We start from the raw sequence: 17,595 nt of genomic DNA on the forward strand, positions 1-17,595 counted from the left end.
CTGCTAGCGGTTTAGACACTGATCATGTCCGCATATATACCGCGCGCCTTCCAGCACACAAGGCGGAAGATTAATATCATAGAGTTACTTTAGTTCGTAGTCGTAGTCGTAGTCGTAGTTATAGTCATAGTCCATGTTTAGACTTAGTTCGTGCTGGATTATCCGCTTACAGTTCCTCGTCATAGTTCGTTTCTCGTTTTTTGTTTATCGACCCTGTTTTCCGTGACCACGACCTAGATTCCAGCCTTGCCCCGTGTATGCCTGTTTGCCAATCGCCTGACCTCTTGCATGTTTGTGGATTACGTTTTGGATTTGTCTGCCTGTCTCTCTGTCAAATAAACAACTGTTCATACTGCACTTGCATCCGTCCTATCTCTGCTCCGTCACGATTCGTGACAGAATCTTCCGCCCAAAACATAGATGCAGCAGGAGGACGGAGGAGACGCAGAACCCAGAAGTCGATGCCAACCGTCCCCTGCTATGGACTCAGTCCACTTCCCACAATGGACATTTATGGAGCTTCATGATCCATTTGACGGATTTTTCGGTGCCCCTGAATATTTTCTGGTAGACTGTCAATTCTATTTCGCCAGCCTGTTAGACCCTAAGCCAGAGGAGAAGCAATGGCTCCGATTCATGTGATCCTGGTTCTTTGGACCGGCCCGTCAATGGCTGCAGCTCAAAGTGGATAAGCACTGTAGGATCCTGGACAGTGTAGAACAGTTTGTGGGGGAATTCATGATGCGATTCGGGAGTCCGGAGGCGAAGGACGAGCTAGAACAACTTCTCAGGGTAGTAAGTTTGGCAGGCGAACCTGCCCTGCCATTTACCCACTACTACAGGCAAATTCATGCAGAGCTAAACTCTGAAATCCCAGTCAAGCCTCCAGTCCCTGAAATCCCAGTCAAGCCTCCAGTCCCCGAAATCCCAGTCAAGCCTCCAGTCCCCGAAATCCCAGTCAAGCCTCCAGTCCCCAAAATCCAAGTCAAGTCTCAAGTCCCTAAGGTCCAAGTCCCGGTCAAGTCTCAAGTCCCTAAGGTCCAAGTCCCAGTCAAGTCTCAAGTCCCTAAGGTCCAAGTCAAGTCTCAAGTCCCTAAGGTCCAAGTCAAGTCTCAAGTCCCTGAGGTCCAAGTCAAGTCTCCAGTCCCTGAGGTCCAAGTCAAGTCTCCAGTCCCTGAAATCCAAGTCAAGTCTCAAGTCCCTAAGGTCCAAGTCCCAGTCAAGTCTCAAGTCCCTGAGGTCCAAGTCAAGTCTCCAGTCCCTGAAATCCAAGTCAAGTCTCAAGTCCCTAAGGTCCAAGTCCCAGTCAAGTCTCAAGTCCCTAAGGTCCAAGCCAAGCCTCCCGTCCCTGAGGTCCAAGCCAAGCCTCCCATCCCTGAGGTCCAAGCCAAGCTTCCCGTCCCTGAGGTCCAAGCCAAGTCTCACATCCCTGAGCTCACGTCCAAGCCTGCTGATCCAGTTGACCAAGCTCTGCTAATATCTCAGCCTAATGGCCAAATGCTACTCACGCCCAAGTCTACCGACATGCCCAGCCAAGTTCTGCTCACGCCCCTGCCTTCATGCTCCGATGAGGACGTTGCCCCGCATTCGTGCTCCGCCGAGGATGTCGCTCTGCCCTCATGCTCCGACGAGGTCATTGCTCAGCCTGTCTGCCCAGCTGAGGTCGTCGCTCAGACCGCCTGTCCAGCTGAGGTCGTCGCTCAGCCCGCTTGTCCAGCTGAGGTCGTCGCTCAGCCCGCCTGTCCAGCTGAGGTCGTCGCTCAGCCCGCCTGTCCAGCTGAGGTCGTCGCTCAGCCCACCTGTCCAGCTGAGGTCGTCGCTCAGTCTTCCTGTTCAGCTGAGTCGTCGCTCAGCCTTCCTGCTCCATGGCAAACATCGTTCCCCCCTTTTGCTTCGAGGAGACCTACGCTCCTCTCCCTGGCCGCACGGAGACCCACGCTCCTCTCCCTGGCCTTACAGGGGACGTCGCCCTGCTTCCCTGCTCTGCCGAGTACAGTGCTCTGTTTCCCTGCTCCGCCGAGGACGTCGCCCTGCCTTCATGCTCCGACGAGGACGTCGCCCCGCTTTCATGCTCCGCTGAGGTCGTCGCTCAGCCTCCCTGCTCAGCTGAGGTCGTCGCTCAGCCTCCCTGCTCAGCCGAGGTCGTCGCTCAGCCTCCCTGCTCAGCCGAGGACGTCGCTCAGCCTCCCTGCTCAGCCGAGGTCGTCGCTCAGCCTCCCTGCTCAGCCGAGGTCGTCGCTCAGTCTCCCTGGTCAGCCGAGGACGTCGCTCAGCCTCCCTGTTCAGCCGAGGACGTCACTCAGCCTCCCTGTTCAGCCAGGGTCATCGCTCAGCTTCCCTGCGCCTCCAAGAACACCGTGCAGTTTCCTGGCTCTGCTTGGGACATTCAGCCCAGGGGGCTGAATGTTTAGAGTTAGTTCACGCTGGATTATCCGCTTCCAGTTCCTCATCATAGTTCGTTTCTCGTTTTGTTTATCAACCCTGTTTTCCGTGACCACGACTTAGATTCCAGCCTTGCCCCGTGTATGCCTGTTTGCCAATCGCCTGACCTCTTGCATGTTTGTGGATTACGTTTTGGATCACGTTTTGGATTTGTCTGAATGTCTCTCTGTTAAATAAACAACTGTTCATAGTGCACTTGCATCCATCCTATCTCTGCTCCGTCACGATTCATGACACACACCCATAAAGTATGTACTTGGTGAATATCCCATTCCAAAACCATTGGCAATAATATGAAGTTCACCTCCACTCCTCTGGGAAGTTTTTGCTGTAGATTTTGGAGCATGGTTGTGGGGATTTGTGCCAAGCTCCAGCCAACAGTCAACATGGCAAGCTCAACTCCAGACCTCTGGCAGGAACTCTGCAGGTGAGAGGAGAGGAGATCGCCATGTTGACCTCCGACTGGACCGCCGGAGAAGAGGTCGCTACGTTGACCTCCGACTGGAGCTCCGTGGACGAGGCCGCCATGTTGACCTCCGACTGGAGCTCCGTAGATGAGGCAGCCACATTGACCTCCGACTGGAGCTCAGCAGGTCAGACAGCCTCTTGGGTCTTGGGCTGGAGCTCTGGAAATGAGGTCACCCCACGTGGGAGGTCAACCTCCGGCTGGAGCTCAGCCGTTGAGACAATCTTGATGGTTTGCTCTTAATCTCTTGTGGAGCCATATGTAGGTCCGCCAGCTCTCTTTGAAAAATTCTTGAGAGCAGAAATAAGAGCCATGTATCCCAAGTGTAATGCACACTGGACACTGTAGCTTGGCTTCTTTATGGCAGCCCTCAGCCTTGCACACCTGTGTCACCTCCACTGCTGCCCTGTCGACCTGGGGCTGAGCTGTGGAGACCTTCCTGTCAGCCAGCTCCCTCTTGTAATATGTGGTGAACATCTGAGAGGGTTCCTCCTTCAGGCTGGGCCTTCCTAACATTTTCTCCAGGTCGAGATTGAACCCTGGATGTCCGAACACCTGAACTAAAAGTTTTCCCAACTAGGTAACTCTGCTAAGCTCGCTGTGCCCCCTAGTAATCAGGAACTCTACCCAACTGCGGGCTGGCAAGTGAACCGGGACAGCATGAATGCCAGCCACTGCTCTTCAGTGGGCTTGAGGTCCTCCAGCCTTGAAAAATAAAATTGGAATTGCAGGAGATAACATTCGGGATGTACCTGAAAGCCATCAAAGGAAGCTGGAACATCCAGGGGGATCCACTAGGGAAAACGCATGGAATCAAATGCTGGTATAAAGATCTTGGTGTGGCGATCTCCATGTTCTCCTGCTGCTTCCACGTTAAGGCAAGTATTCTGTCACGTAATTGAGCCTGAGACGGAAGCAAGTGTAACTATGGCAGTTTAATAAAACAACGCAGAAATCAATACACATAGACAGAAATCAATAAACATAGACAGGCAGAGGTCAGGCGATCAGGCAAACAGTCCAAACAAGGCAAGGCAGAGAGACAAGGTCGTAAACGAGAACAAAGTCAAAAACCAGAATAAACAAACGCAGTATCAAGGTTTGGTAACGGCAGAGACAAAATGCAACTGCGCATATACTTCGCAAAGATATTGTGTGTGAGAGTCTCTTAAGTAGTGTGGTGAGATTGTCAGTGTGATTGGGAACAGGTGTGTGTGCTTAGTCTGCAGGAGAAGGTGACGTGTCTGTGTGTTCCATTGGGCATTGTAGTCATCAGCCATGTTTGTAGTTTGTGGTGCTTTCTGGAACAGTTTGTCGCGACATGACAAGTAGACCATCCGATGGGGTACTCATTTCAACATACTATGATTTGGGACAGACTAATTGTAATCTCAGAAACTATTTACGACACAGCAATGGTTAATGGTGGAACATTTTTTTAACCTACCTCCGAATGTGATATCACCAGACCTGACCATTAGACATATATGACATCAAATAGCAGATACTTTCAATGCGTTTATTTTTAATGAGTCTCTTAGGCAGTCATGGTAAAGAAAACTATATTCAATATAATGCTGTCATATAATGGTTTTATATATATATATATATATATATATATATATATATATATATATATATATATATATATATATGTATTAATGGGTACTATATATAATAAAATTCATGAATATTTATTTCTTCTTCTTCTTACTATTATTTATTTATTTATTTATTTATTTAATAAGGTTTCTTACAACAAATAGCTTAAAAGCATATATATTTGTGTATTGGCTCTTAGCGTGGGGTGACACACATGCTGTAGGGTCTGGGTGCATATGTTAAGCCCATCTGGCCTTCCAAGCTGAGATCGTCTCCAGGACCAGGGGAGAAGGTAAAGCACTGCAACAGAGAGGTGAAGAACAGGAAGAGCTCCATACGAGCCAGCTGCTCCCCCAGACATGATCTCTTACCTGCATAAAGCAAAAAATAAGACATCTTCTTCTAAGTATTACATTATCTGTTATTTTTTGTTTGTATTATTCATTTGTCAGACATCTACAGTATATAGCATTGAATATTTGCTGTACCTGCTGAAAAGGGAAGGAAAGCATCCTTCTTCAGGAACTGGCCTTGATCATCCAGAAAGTGTCCTGGGTTAAACGTGCCTGGTGTTTCCCACTCGTTCTTGTCATTAAGCACAGACGATAGGTTTGTAGTCACAGTTGTGCCCTAATGATAGAAATATAATGTGTTACACTGTATTTGTGTATACATAATTATTATTTATTTGGTGATTAAGGTCAAACCTTTGGTATGAAGAATCCACCCAGTACAGTATCTTTAGAAGCCATCTTGGGTAAACCAAGAGGAACAATGTTGCCCATCCTTTGAATCTCATGAATAACAGCCTCAGTGTAGGGCATGTTGGGTTTGTCAGCCATGCTGACCTGGCGTGACTGTCCAATCACTTTGTCTATCTCTGCCTGTACCTTTTCTGGAAAAATAAGACAATCGTCCTAATTTAAAAAATAGTTTTGAAGCAAATTGAATTTAGAACTGTATAATTTTCAGACTCAACAGACTCCTTCTCCACATTCCTCTGTAAGTACTGACTTATGATGTTTATGAAATGGTGTATCCATGCGCTCACTCTGTATCTCAGGGTACTTCATCATGAAGAGAAGACCCCAGCGTATTGTAGTGGCTGTGGTTTCTGTCCCTGCTTCAAACATGTCCACCATTGCAGCCAATAACATCTCAACATTAAACACAGCTTCAGGATCACTCTTTTTCTAAATTATTTAAAAAGAGAAGTGTTAAACATTGTCCATGACTGGTTCCTTGCCATTGTTTTGCAAATCAGGTCCACATACTGTTCCAGAGAAAATGTATTAATATTTTAAACAAACCTTTTCCATTTCTAGAAGGAAACTGTTGATGTAATCCAGAGGATTCGAGGGATCCCAGTCCTCCTTGTGTTTTCTTATTTCTTCTTTTAGGAACTCTATTATTTTTGCGTAGTTAGCAAAAATCTTCTGATGCGGACCAGGAAGGTATTCAAAGAGGCGAGGGAAGGCATTATACAGCTACAAGATTCCACAGAGGACACAAAAATTAGACAATGGTGAATCTATTTGTAAATACAACACATAATAAGTTAGTCACAAATAAGATTTGCATATGTGATATTTCATGTCACATAATCCAGGAAATCATCAAACTGTGAATAAAAATTGTTTGAATTGCTCAGAATTTCTGCCTACTGACCTGAGATCGGGTAGAACCTGCCAGAAAGATAGCTTCAGCATCCAAACGCAAGATATTCTGGAAATTCTCATCATGGTATTCAAAGCGATGACCGAAAACTAGTGCGGAGATGATGTTTGAGACTGCGTTGTTGAGGAAAAACTGGGGATCAAAAAGACCTAAATGGGCACAAAAATATGATTTGTCCATTATATACAGTGGTGCTTGAAAGTTTGTGAATTTTCTATATATATCTACATAAATATGACCTAAAGCTTCATCAGATTTTCACACAAATCCTAAAAGTAGACAAAGAGAACCCAGTTAAACAAATAAGACAAAAATATTATACTTGGTAATTTATATATTGAGGAAAATGAGCCAATATTATAGATCTGTGAGTGGCAAAAGTATGTGAACCTGTAAGATTAGCAGTTAAATTGAAGGTGAAATTAAAGTCAGGTGTTTTCAATCAAAAGGATGATTGTGTGATGGTGTGAGTGATCTATCAACGTCTGAGCTTCAAAACACATGTTTGTGGAAGTGTATCATGGTATGAACAAAGAAGATTTCAGGGAAGCTCTGAAAAAGTGTCTTTCTTGGACTCCACCAATCCACAGTCAGACAGACTGTGTACAAATGGAGGAAATTTAAGACCATTGTTACAGTCCCCAGGAGTGGTCAACCAACAAAGATCACTTCAAGAGCAAGATGTGTAATAGTCCACAAGGTCACAAAGGAACCCAGGGTATCTTCTAAGCAACTAAAGGCCTCTCTCATATATTCAGCTAATGTTAATGTTCATGAGTCCACCATTAGGAGAACACTGAACAACACTAGTGTGCATGGCAGGGTTGCAAGGAGAAAGCCACTGCTCCTTGGTCACATGGACAAGCCAGAAGACTATTGGAAAAATGTTTTGTGGATGGATAAGACCAAAATAGAATGTTTAGTTTAAATGAGAAAGGTTATGTTTGGAGAAAGGAAAACATTGCATTCCAGCACAAGAACCTTATCCAATCTGTGAAACATGGTGATGGTAGTATCATGGTTTGGGTCTGTTTTGCTGCATCTGGGCCAGGACGACTTGCCGTCATTGATGGAACAATGAATTCTGAATTATACCAGTGAATTCTAAAGGAAAATGTCAGGGCATCTGTCCGTGAACTGGATCTCAAGAGAAAGTGGTTCATGTAGCAACACAACGACCCTTTGCACACAAATCATTCTACCAAAGAGTGGTTAAAGAAGAATAAAGTTAATGTTTTGGAATGGCCAAGTGAATGTCCTGACCTTAATCCGATAGAAAAGTTGTGGAAGGACCTGAAGCAAGCAGATCATGTGAGGAAACCCACCAACATCCCAGAGTTGAAGCCGTTTTGTATGGAGGACAGTGCAAAATTCGATGTGCAGAACTGATCAACAGTTACCGGAAACGTTTAGTTTAGAGTTCACACCAGATACTGAAAGCAAAGGTTCACTTTTCTCACTCACAGATATGTAATATTGGATCATTTTCCTCAATAAATAAATGACAAAGTATAATATTTTTGTCTCATTTGTTTTATTGGGTTCTCTTTTTCTACTTTTAGGAAACTCTGATGATGTTTTCGGTAATATTGATGCAGAACTACAGAAAATTCTAAAGTGTTCACAAACTTTCAAGCACTACTGTACATAATTTGGTTGGGAATGTCTATTTAAAATCTGTTATAAACATCATCTATGATTTGTAATGAACCGTCCTGATCTGAAGTACATTATATTTCTTAGTTAATGGGGAAACCTGCTTTAGCTAAGAAACCTCCCTAGAATCTCCTGAAAAATAACTTTCAGAGTGGCCACTTACCCTGTTCTGCTTTGAAAGCATCACACAGAAAGATGTTCTCCTGCTGGATACTCAGCTCTAGGGTCTTCTTCCCTTCACCAAAGTGGCGTATGTGTGTGATGATAAACTTCCTCTGGTTTTTCCACAGGTACCCATTACTGAGAGCAACACCTTCAGAGCATGGCACAGCAAGTCTCAGTGTATACAATTAGATTATATTCCTAGGTGATGTATTTTTAAAAAAATTACATGTAGGCTAATGTCAATTTCATACAGTACCAATCTTGAGTATTAGAAACACTTGAATGCTACTTATTTTCTTTATTTTTATTCATTATTATAAGGTCATTGAAGGGTCACATTTTGTACATTTTATTTTACAGTTATTTTTTTAACCTAAACATTGAGTTGACATTTACATTTATATTTATGCGTCCTAAAAACACTGCCATGTGTTAATAGAATATAATGTAATAAAAGGGGCTTAATTATTTTAAGCATCTTGTGAATATGGTTGATTCCACTATTAATTCCTCTTTTAATATCTTAAATGCATATGGCTTGTTTGTTTCACATGAAGAAGCTGCTCCAAAACTTTTTGAAATATGGCTGAATGTATGTGCTAATACACAGAGGAGCTTACAATGTCAGTGGAAGAGGTTACACTGGGCAAACACGCCTATTTATGATTACTAGTGTTAGATTCATGATGCTGCTAAAAGATCACTTCAAAGATATCAGTGATACATATAAAACCGTCATTCCACGGATGATAAAGGGGAACTTGGGCTGTTTCTTACATATCTGATTGTATTCATTCTAAAGCTGGTTAACTCCGATATTAATAAAATGATTATTTTAATGTTTAATGTTTAAATATATAAATACAGCATGGTTATTGATTGTGTTTTTTCCCCCTCCTAATTCATAATAAAGGTTTCTTTTGCCTCTGTTGAACATTTTGTTTATTCCATGTATGATTTGCATTACCTAATCTAAAATGGATTTGGGTGCAAAACTAGACATGTTTATTTACCAGTTAGCCTTATCATTTGAATTAAATCATATTTTTACAAGTATTACTTTAAGCAATATATATATAATAAGAAAATAAGACATCATTGGAAATCTGGTAAATATAACCCAAAATAGTGGTTCCTCTTCTCAACACAACATGTTGGATTAAATGAACAACCCATTTGCTAGGCTAAATTAGTCCTGAGTGTGTTATATCCAATAGTTACAAACAAAAACAAAAAAAAAAACCCAACAACTCCAAATTGAATTGTTTGTAACCCAGACATTTTTTGAAGTGTACAAACTTTATATTGTACTTAGCAAACAACTGTTAGGTCATCAAAGCATTGTCCTTTTTTAACATTTTTTTATTTTTTATTTTTTTTAGGAAAAGAGATTCTCCTGATAATATGGTCATTTGTAATAATGGTGGAAAGAAAACAATATTTATTAATTGAGTAAAGTCCATACCCCATCCCATATTTATTATTATTATTAGTAGTAGTAGTAGTAGTAGTAGTATACTTACCAAGTCCATTAAAGAGTTTGTGAACGAGAGGGACAACAGGTCGGTCTGCAAAGCTGTCCAGCTGAGTAATGAGAGCCTCCTTCACCATTTTATGTCCAGAGACAAACACAGTTTTCTCACTGCCCCAACGCAGGCTGAAAACATCTCCATACTTCTCAGCAAGCTTAGTTTAAATGCATACAAGTAATGGAGAAAAGAGAGAAAGATAATGGTTGCACATTTTTTATATATGTATCACAATTATTTTAATTACTTTGACACAAAACATTTTTTGGTAGTCTTATGTAAGGTATTTTGTGGTATTAAATTTGTGCCGAAAGTATTGAATGAAACGTTTCAAGAACTTAACTAAAATATACAACGAGAAAGAAGAAAAACACTCTGCAAGTGAAAACAGTGCGCTCAATGGCAAATATTTAACATGGACTTCAAACAGCATTCTTTGTTAACAGTTTTCTAAGCTTCCTTTTCGCTAATCATGGTTTATGAATGTGCTGCCAGAGTTTTTGTTTACGCTTTCATACCTTTATGTTCCACAAGTTTATGTTCATCATTCTGCCACAAATCTCACGTGTGAGCAGGGCTTAACAAGCGATTTACTCTCAATGGCTAGTGAGATTTGGATTGACAGATCGAGTGTCCAACTGAAGAGGAGGATGATGATAGCAATGCTCCGCGCCACTAATGAGAGCTCATCTTGAAAAAATAGTCGTATAAGTCTACCCAAACCTCAGATATTAATTACAAACTAATATACTGACTAAGTTAGTAAGTAATTTCCAGTACAGATTACAAATACTGTAACTATACAGAGAGCCACATCCAGAACACTCTCCAAAATTCGCAACACTTAAGTCTCTACTTCCTGGTCAGGGAACCATCAATCCAAACTATAGAATTTCTAAGAATTTATAATGATTAAAACAAACAAACAAATAAACCAACAACCAAACAAAAAAAGAAAAGGTCAAAATGGTCTTTTTTAGCCTACCTTGTCTATTGTTTTAAAGTCAAGCCCAGTGAAAATGTTTCCCACAAAAGGTAGGGGCCATGGTCCTGGTGGAAAATTGGATGGATTTTTGTTCCTGATGATATCAAGAAGTAGTAGGAAAAGAAAAAATCCTAAAAGCCAGCTCTTAAAATCAAGGTATTCCACTAAGTAGTGTAATATCATTGCTGGGGGTTGTGAGGATTCTGGTGGTATGATGATATGGCAGGCTCATGTGTCTGAAAGTTTGTGTACTTTGACTGTTTTGTTTGAGCTCTCGACCTGTAGCTGGACGGAGGTAAAAGATTATGTAAGCTACTCTGAATTCCTAGAAAAACTTTACTGCTAAGTTTCTTACATGGTATTCACACACACACACACACACACACACACACACACACACACACACACACACACACAAGCCACTTTATTAAGAACACTATACTAATATTGGATAGGGTCTCTCACTGCTCTGACAACAGCTTCAGTACTTCATCTCATGCATTCCACAAGTTGTTATATACTTTCCTTTGCGATTCTGGTCCATGTTGACATGCTTGCATCACATAATTGCTGCAGATTTGTCCACTGCACATTCATGCTGCAAATCTGGTCTGTTGGATTTAGACTTGGTAATTGATGTACAACAAACTCACTGTTATGTTCATGGAACCAGTCTGAGACAATATGTGCTTTGTGACACGACGCATTATCATGCTGGAAGTAGCCATTATTAGACAGGTAAAATTGTGGCAATAATTTTGTGGAAATAATTTCCTCCATGTTCTCCTACTGCTTCCACGTTAAGGCAAAGTATTCTGTCACGTAATTGAGGCTGAGATGGAAAAAAGTGTAGCTATGGCAGTTTAATAAAACAAGGCAGAAATCAATAAACATAAACAGGCAGAGGTCAGGCGATCAGGCAAACAGTCCAAACAAGACAAGGCAGAGAGACAAGGTCGTAAACGAGAACAAAGTCAAAAACCAGACTAGGCAAACACAGTATCAAGGTTTGGTAATGGCAGAGACAAAATGCAACTGCACATATACTTCGCAAAGACATTGTGTGTGAGAGTCTCTTAAGTAGTGTGGTGAGATTGTCAGTGTGATTGGGAACAGGTGTGTGTGCTTAGTCTGCAGGAGAAGGTGACGTGTCTGTGTGTTCCATTGGGCATTGTAGTCATCACCCATGTTTGTAGTTTGTGGTGCTTTCTGGAACAGTTTGTTGTGACATGACAAGAAGGCCATCCGAGTACCATACCTGGGGTACTCATTTCAACATACTATGATTTGGGACAGACTAATTGTAATCTCAGAAACTATTTAGGACACAGCAATGGTTACTGGTGGTACATTTTTTTAACCTACTTCCGCATGTGATAAGATCACCAGACCTGACCATTAGACATGTATGACATCAAACAGCAGATACTTTCAATGCGTTTATTTTTAATGAGTCTCTTAGGCAGTCATGGAAAAGAAAACTATATATATATATATATATATATATATATATATATATATATATATATATATATATATATATATATATGTGTGTGTGTGTGTGTGTGTATGTGTAATAATGGCTACTATATATAATAAAATTCATGAATATTTATTCATTTCTTCTTCTTCTACTTATTATTATTTATCCATCCATCTTCTACCGCTTACTCCTTTTCAGGATCACGGAGAACCTGGAGCCTATCCCAGGGAGCATCGGGCACAAGGCAGGGTACACTCTGGACAGGGTGCCAGTCCATCGCAGGGCACAATCACATACACACTCACACACCCATTCATACACTACGGACACTTTAGACACGCCAATCAGCCTACCAAGCATGTCGTTTCGACTGGGGGAGGAAACCAAAGTACCCAGAGAAAACCCCCGCAGCACGGGGAGAACATGCAAACTCCGCACACACATGGCCTCGGGGGGACTCGAACCCCGGACCCTGGAGGTGTGAGGCAAACGTGCTATATAAGGTTTCTTACAACAAATAGCTTAAAAGTGTATATATTTGTGTATGGGCTCTTAGCGTGGGGTGACACACATGCAGTAAGGTCTGGGTGCATATGTGAAGCCCAGCTGGCCTTCCAAGCTGAGCTCGTCTCCAGGACCAGGGGAGAAGGTAAAGCACTGCAACAGAGAGGTGAAAAACAGGAAGAGCTCCATACGAGCCAGCTGCTCCCCCACACATGATCTCTTACCTGCATAAAGCATAAATAAGACGTCTTCTTCTAAGTATTACATTAACTGTTATTTTTTGTTTGTATTATCCATTTATCAGCCATCTACAGTAAATAGCATTGAATATTTGCTGTACCTGCTGAAAAGGGAAGGAAAGCATCCTTCTTCAGGAACTGGCCTTGATCATCCTGAAAGTGTCCTGGGTTAAACATGTCTGGCGTTTCCCACTCGTTCTTGTCATTAAGCACAGACGATAGGTTTGTAGTCACAGTTGTGCCCTAATGATGAGAGAAAAAATAAATATAATCTGTTACATTGTATTTGTGTATACATAATTATTATTTATTTGGTGATTAAGGTCAAACCTTTGGTATGAAGAATCCACCCAGTACAGTATCTTTAGAAGCCATCTTGGGGAAACCCAGAGGCACAATGTTGCCCATCCTTTGAATCTCATGAATAACAGCTTCAGTATAGGGCATGTTGGGTTTGTCGACCATGCTGGCTTGGCGTGACTGTCCAATAACTTTGTCTATCTCTGCCTGTACCTTTTCTAGAAAAATAAGACAATCATCATACTTTGAAAAATAATTGTGAAGCAAATTAAATCTAGGACTGTATAATTTTCAGACTCAACAGACTCCTTCTCCACATTCCTCTGTAAGTACTGACTTATGATGTTTATGAAATGGTGTATCCATGCGCTCACTCTGTATCTCAGGGTACTTCATCATGAAGAGAAGACCCCAGCGTATTGTAGTGGCTGTGCTTTCTGTCCCTGCTTCAAGCATGTCCAGCATTGCAGCCAATAACATCTCAACATTAAATCCAGCTTCAGGATCACTCTTTTTCTAAATTATTCAAAAAGAAAAGTGTTAAACATTGTCCATGACTGGTTCCTTCAAAATGTGCTATCATTTTAAACAAACCTTTTCCATTTCTAGAAGGAAACTGTCGATGTAATCCCGAGGATTTGAGGGATCCCAGTCCTCCTTGTGTTTTCTTATTTCTTCTTTTAGGAACTCTATTATTTTTGCGTAGTTGGCAAAAATCTTCTGATGCGGACCAGGAAGGTATTCAAAGAGGCGAGGGAAGGCATTATACAGCTACAAGATTCCACAGAGGACACAAAAATTAGACAGTGGTGAATCTATTTGTGAATACAACACATAATAAGCTAGTCACAAATAAGATTTGCGTATGTGATATTTCATGTCACATAATCCAGGAAATCATCAAACTGTGAATAAAAATTGTTTGAATTGCTCAGAATTTCTGCCTACTGACCTGAGATCGGGTAGAACCTGCCAGAAAGATAGCTTCAGCATCCAAACGCAAGATATTCTGGAAATTCTCATCATGGTATTCAAAGCGATGACCGAAAACTAGTGCGGAGATGATGTTTGAGACTGCGTTGTTGAGGAAAAACTGGGGATCAAAAAGACCTAAATGGGCACAAAAATATGATTTGTCCATTATATACAGTGGTGCTTGAAAGTTTGTGAATTTTCTATATATATCTACATAAATATGACCTAAAGCTTCATCAGATTTTCACACAAATCCTAAAAGTAGACAAAGAGAACCCAGTTAAACAAATAAGACAAAAATATTATACTTGGTAATTTATATATTGAGGAAAATGAGCCAATATTATAGATCTGTGAGTGGCAAAAGTATGTGAACCTGTAAGATTAGCAGTTAAATTGAAGGTGAAATTAAAGTCAGTTGTTTTCAATCAAAAGGATGATTGTGTGATGGTGTGAGTGATCTATCAATGTCTGAGCTTCAAAACACATGTTTGTGGAAGTGTATCATGGTATGAACAAAGAAGATTTCAGGGAAGCTCTGAAAAAGTGTCTTTCTTGGACTCCAACAATCCACAATCAGACAGACTGTGTACAAATGGAGGAAATTTAAGACCATTGTTACAGTCCCCAGGAGTGGTCAACCAACAAAGATCACTTCAAGAGCAAGATGTGTAATAGTCCACAAGGTCACAAAGGAACCCAGGGTAACTTCTAAGCAACTAAAGGCCTCTCTCACATATTCAGCTAATGTTAATGTTCATGAGTCCACTATCAGGAGAACACTGAACAACACTAGTGTGCATGGCAGGGTTGCAAGGAGAAAGCCACTGCTCCTTGGTCACATGGACAAGTTAGAAGACTATTGGAAAAATGTTTTGTGGATGGATGAGACCAAAATAGAATGTTTAGTTTAAATGAGAAAGGTTATGTTTGGAGAAAGGAAAACATTGCATTCCAGCACAAGAACCTTATCCAATCTGTGAAACATGGTGATGGTAGTATCATGGTTTGGGTCTGTTTTGCTGCATCTGGGCCAGGACGACTTGCCGTCATTGATGGAACAATGAATTCTGAATTATACCAGTGAATCATCATCTATGATTTGTAATGAATAGCCCTTATCTGAAGTACATTATATTTCTTAGTTAATGGGGAAATCTACTTTAGCTAAGAAACCTCCCTAGAATCTCCTGAAAAATAACTTTCAGAGTGGTCACTTACCCTGTTCTGCTTTGAAAGCATCACACAGAAAGATGTTCTCCTGCTGGATACTCAGCTCTAGGGTCTTCTTCCCTTCACCAAAGTGGCGTAGGTGTGTGATGATAAACTTCCTCTGGTTTTTCCACAGGTACCCATTACTGAGAGCAACACCTTCAGAGCATGGCACAGCAAGTCTCAGTGTATACAATTAGATTATATTCCTAGGTGATGTATTTTTAAAAAAATTACATGTAGGCTAATGTCAATTTCATACAGTAACAATCTTGAGTATTAGAAACACTTGAATGCTACTTATTTTCTTTATTTTTATTCATTATTATAAGTTCATTGAAGGGTCACATTTTGTACATTTTATTTTACAGTAATTTTTTTTTAACCTAAACATTGAGTTGACATTTACATTTATATTTATGTGTCCTAAAAACACTGCCATGTGTTAATAGAATATAATGTAATAAAAGGGGCTTAATTATTTTAAGCATCTTGTGAATATGGTTGATTCCACTATTAATTCCTCTTTTAATATCTTAAATGCATATGGCTTGTTTGTTTCACATGAAGAAGCTGCTCCAAAACTTTTTGAAATATGGCTGAATGTATGTGCTAATACACAGAGGAGCTTACAATGTCAGTGGAAGAGGTTACACTGGGCAAACACACCTATTTATGGTTACTAGTGTTAGATTCATGATGCTTCTAAAAGATCACTTCAAAGATATCAGTGATACATATAAAACCGTCATACTTTAAGCAATATATATATAGTAAGAAAATAAGACATCATTGGAAATCTTGTAAATATAACCCAAAATAGTGGTTCCTCTTCTCAACACAACATGTTGGATTAAATGAACAACCCATTTGCTAGGCTAAATTAGTCCAGAGTGTGTTATATCCAACAGTTACAAAGAAAAACCAAAAAACCAAACAAAACAAAAAAACAAACAAAAAAAAAACCAACAACCCCAAATTGAATTGTTTGTAACCCAGACATTTTTTGAAGTGTACAAACTTTATAGCGTACTTAGCAAACAATTGTTAGGTCATCAAAGCATTTTCCATTTTTAACTTTTTTTTTTTTTCGGGAAAAGAGATTCTCCTGATAATTTGGTCATTTGTAATAATGGTGAAAAGAAAACAATATTTATTAATTGAGTAAAGTACATACCCGACCCCATATTTATTATTATTATTATTATTATTATTATTATTATTATTATTATTATTATTATTATTATTTTACTTACCAAGTCCATTAAAGAGTTTGTGAAAGAGAGGGACAACAGGTCGGTCTGCAAAGCTGTCCAGCTGAGTAATGAGAGCCTCCTTCACCATTTTATGTCCAGAAATAAACACAGTTTTCTCACTGCCCCAACGCAGGCTGAAAACGTTTCCATACTTCTCAGCAAGCTTAGTTTAAATGCATACAAGTAATGGAGAAAAGAGAGAAAGATAATGGTTGCACATTTTCTATACATGTATCACAATATATTTTTATTACTTTGACACAAAAATTTTTTTGGTAACTTTGTTACCAAATATTAATTACAAACTCATATACTGACTAAGTAAGTGAGTAATTTCCAGTACAAACTACAAACACTGTAACTATACAGAGAACCACATCCAGAACGCTCTCCAAAATTCGCAACACTTAAGTCTCTACTTCCTGGTCAGGGAACCATCAATCCAAACTATAGAATTTCTATAGACTATAGAAATTATAACTATAATATATAACTTATATATATATATATATATATATATATATTATATAAACTATAACTATAGAATTTATAATGATTCAAAACAAACAAACAAACAAACCAACAACCAAACAAAAAAAGAAAAGGTCAAAATGGTCTTTTTTAGCCTACCTTGTCTATTGTTTTAAAGTCAAGCCCAGTGAAAATGTTTCCGACAAAAGGTAGGGGCCATGGTCCTGGTGGAAAATTGGATGGATTTTTGCTCCTGATGATATCAACAAGTAGTAGGAAAAGAAAAAATCCTAAAAGCCAGCTCTTAAAATCAAGGTATTCCACTAAGTAGTGTAATATCATTGCTGTGGGTTGTGAGAATTCTGGAGGTATGTCTGCTCCAGTGTCTGAAGGTTTGTGTACTTTGACTGTTTTTTTATAGCTCTCGACCTGTAGCTGGAGCAGAGGGAAGAGATTATGTAAGCTACTCTGAATTCCAAAAAAAAAAAAAAACTTTACTGCTAAGTTTTTTACATGGTATTCAAACACACACACACACACACACACACACACACACACACACACACACACACACACACACACACACACACACACACACAAGCCACTTTATTAGGAACACTATACTAATACTGG

At 40.2% G+C, this 17,595-nt stretch overlaps 2 protein-coding genes across 3 annotated transcripts; both read right to left on the minus strand.

Annotated features, from left to right (window-relative positions):
• Positions 1–3,824: 3,824 nt before the first annotated feature.
• LOC108257764 (cytochrome P450 2J2) lies at positions 3,825–10,774 on the minus strand. 2 transcript variants are annotated; one of them, XM_017455777.3, is made up of 9 exons: positions 10,523–10,774; positions 9,532–9,694; positions 8,007–8,156; positions 6,179–6,336; positions 5,821–5,997; positions 5,562–5,703; positions 5,218–5,405; positions 4,999–5,140; positions 3,825–4,881 (listed from the first exon to the last, which is right to left on the minus strand). In XM_017455777.3, the coding sequence occupies exons 1-9, from the start codon at positions 10,703–10,705 to the stop codon at positions 4,706–4,708; spliced, it is 1,479 nt and encodes a 492-aa protein (XP_017311266.1). In that variant the 5' UTR covers positions 10,706–10,774; the 3' UTR covers positions 3,825–4,705. The 2 variants fall into 2 exon arrangements, with proteins under 2 accessions (XP_017311266.1, XP_047007048.1); XM_047151092.2 differs by lacking the exon at positions 10,523–10,774 and adding an exon at positions 10,056–10,202.
• Positions 10,775–11,370: 596 nt separating this feature from the next.
• LOC108257767 (cytochrome P450 2J2) lies at positions 11,371–17,370 on the minus strand. The gene is made up of 9 exons (XM_053675904.1): positions 17,122–17,370; positions 16,492–16,654; positions 15,245–15,394; positions 14,001–14,158; positions 13,643–13,819; positions 13,423–13,564; positions 13,079–13,266; positions 12,850–12,991; positions 11,371–12,733 (listed from the first exon to the last, which is right to left on the minus strand). Exons 1-9 carry the CDS (start codon positions 17,302–17,304, stop codon positions 12,558–12,560), a joined length of 1,479 nt encoding a protein of 492 aa, XP_053531879.1. The 5' UTR covers positions 17,305–17,370; the 3' UTR covers positions 11,371–12,557.
• Between the last annotated feature and the right edge of the window lie 225 nt (positions 17,371–17,595).

The sequence above is a fragment of the Ictalurus punctatus genome, chromosome 25, assembly GCF_001660625.3.
Source record: "Ictalurus punctatus breed USDA103 chromosome 25, Coco_2.0, whole genome shotgun sequence".
NCBI classification, from domain to species: Eukaryota; Metazoa; Chordata; class Actinopteri; order Siluriformes; family Ictaluridae; genus Ictalurus; species Ictalurus punctatus.

Coding starts and splice junctions, on each gene's coding strand:
- LOC108257764 (XM_017455777.3), bottom strand. CDS start 10,705: ATGATATTACACTACTTAGTGGAATACCTTGATTTTAAGAGCTGGCTT. Junction 9,695..10,522: donor ACTTTAAAACAATAGACAAG/GTAGGCTAAAAA, acceptor ATTTAAACTAAG/CTTGCTGAGAAGTATGGAGA. Junction 4,882..4,998: donor TTTCCTTCCCTTTTCAGCAG/GTACAGCAAATA, acceptor TGCTTTATGCAG/GTAAGAGATCATGTCTGGGG.
- LOC108257767 (XM_053675904.1), bottom strand. CDS start 17,304: ATGATATTACACTACTTAGTGGAATACCTTGATTTTAAGAGCTGGCTT. Junction 13,820..14,000: donor CAGGTTCTACCCGATCTCAG/GTCAGTAGGCAG, acceptor GGAATCTTGTAG/CTGTATAATGCCTTCCCTCG. Junction 13,565..13,642: donor TCCTTCTAGAAATGGAAAAG/GTTTGTTTAAAA, acceptor TGAATAATTTAG/AAAAAGAGTGATCCTGAAGC.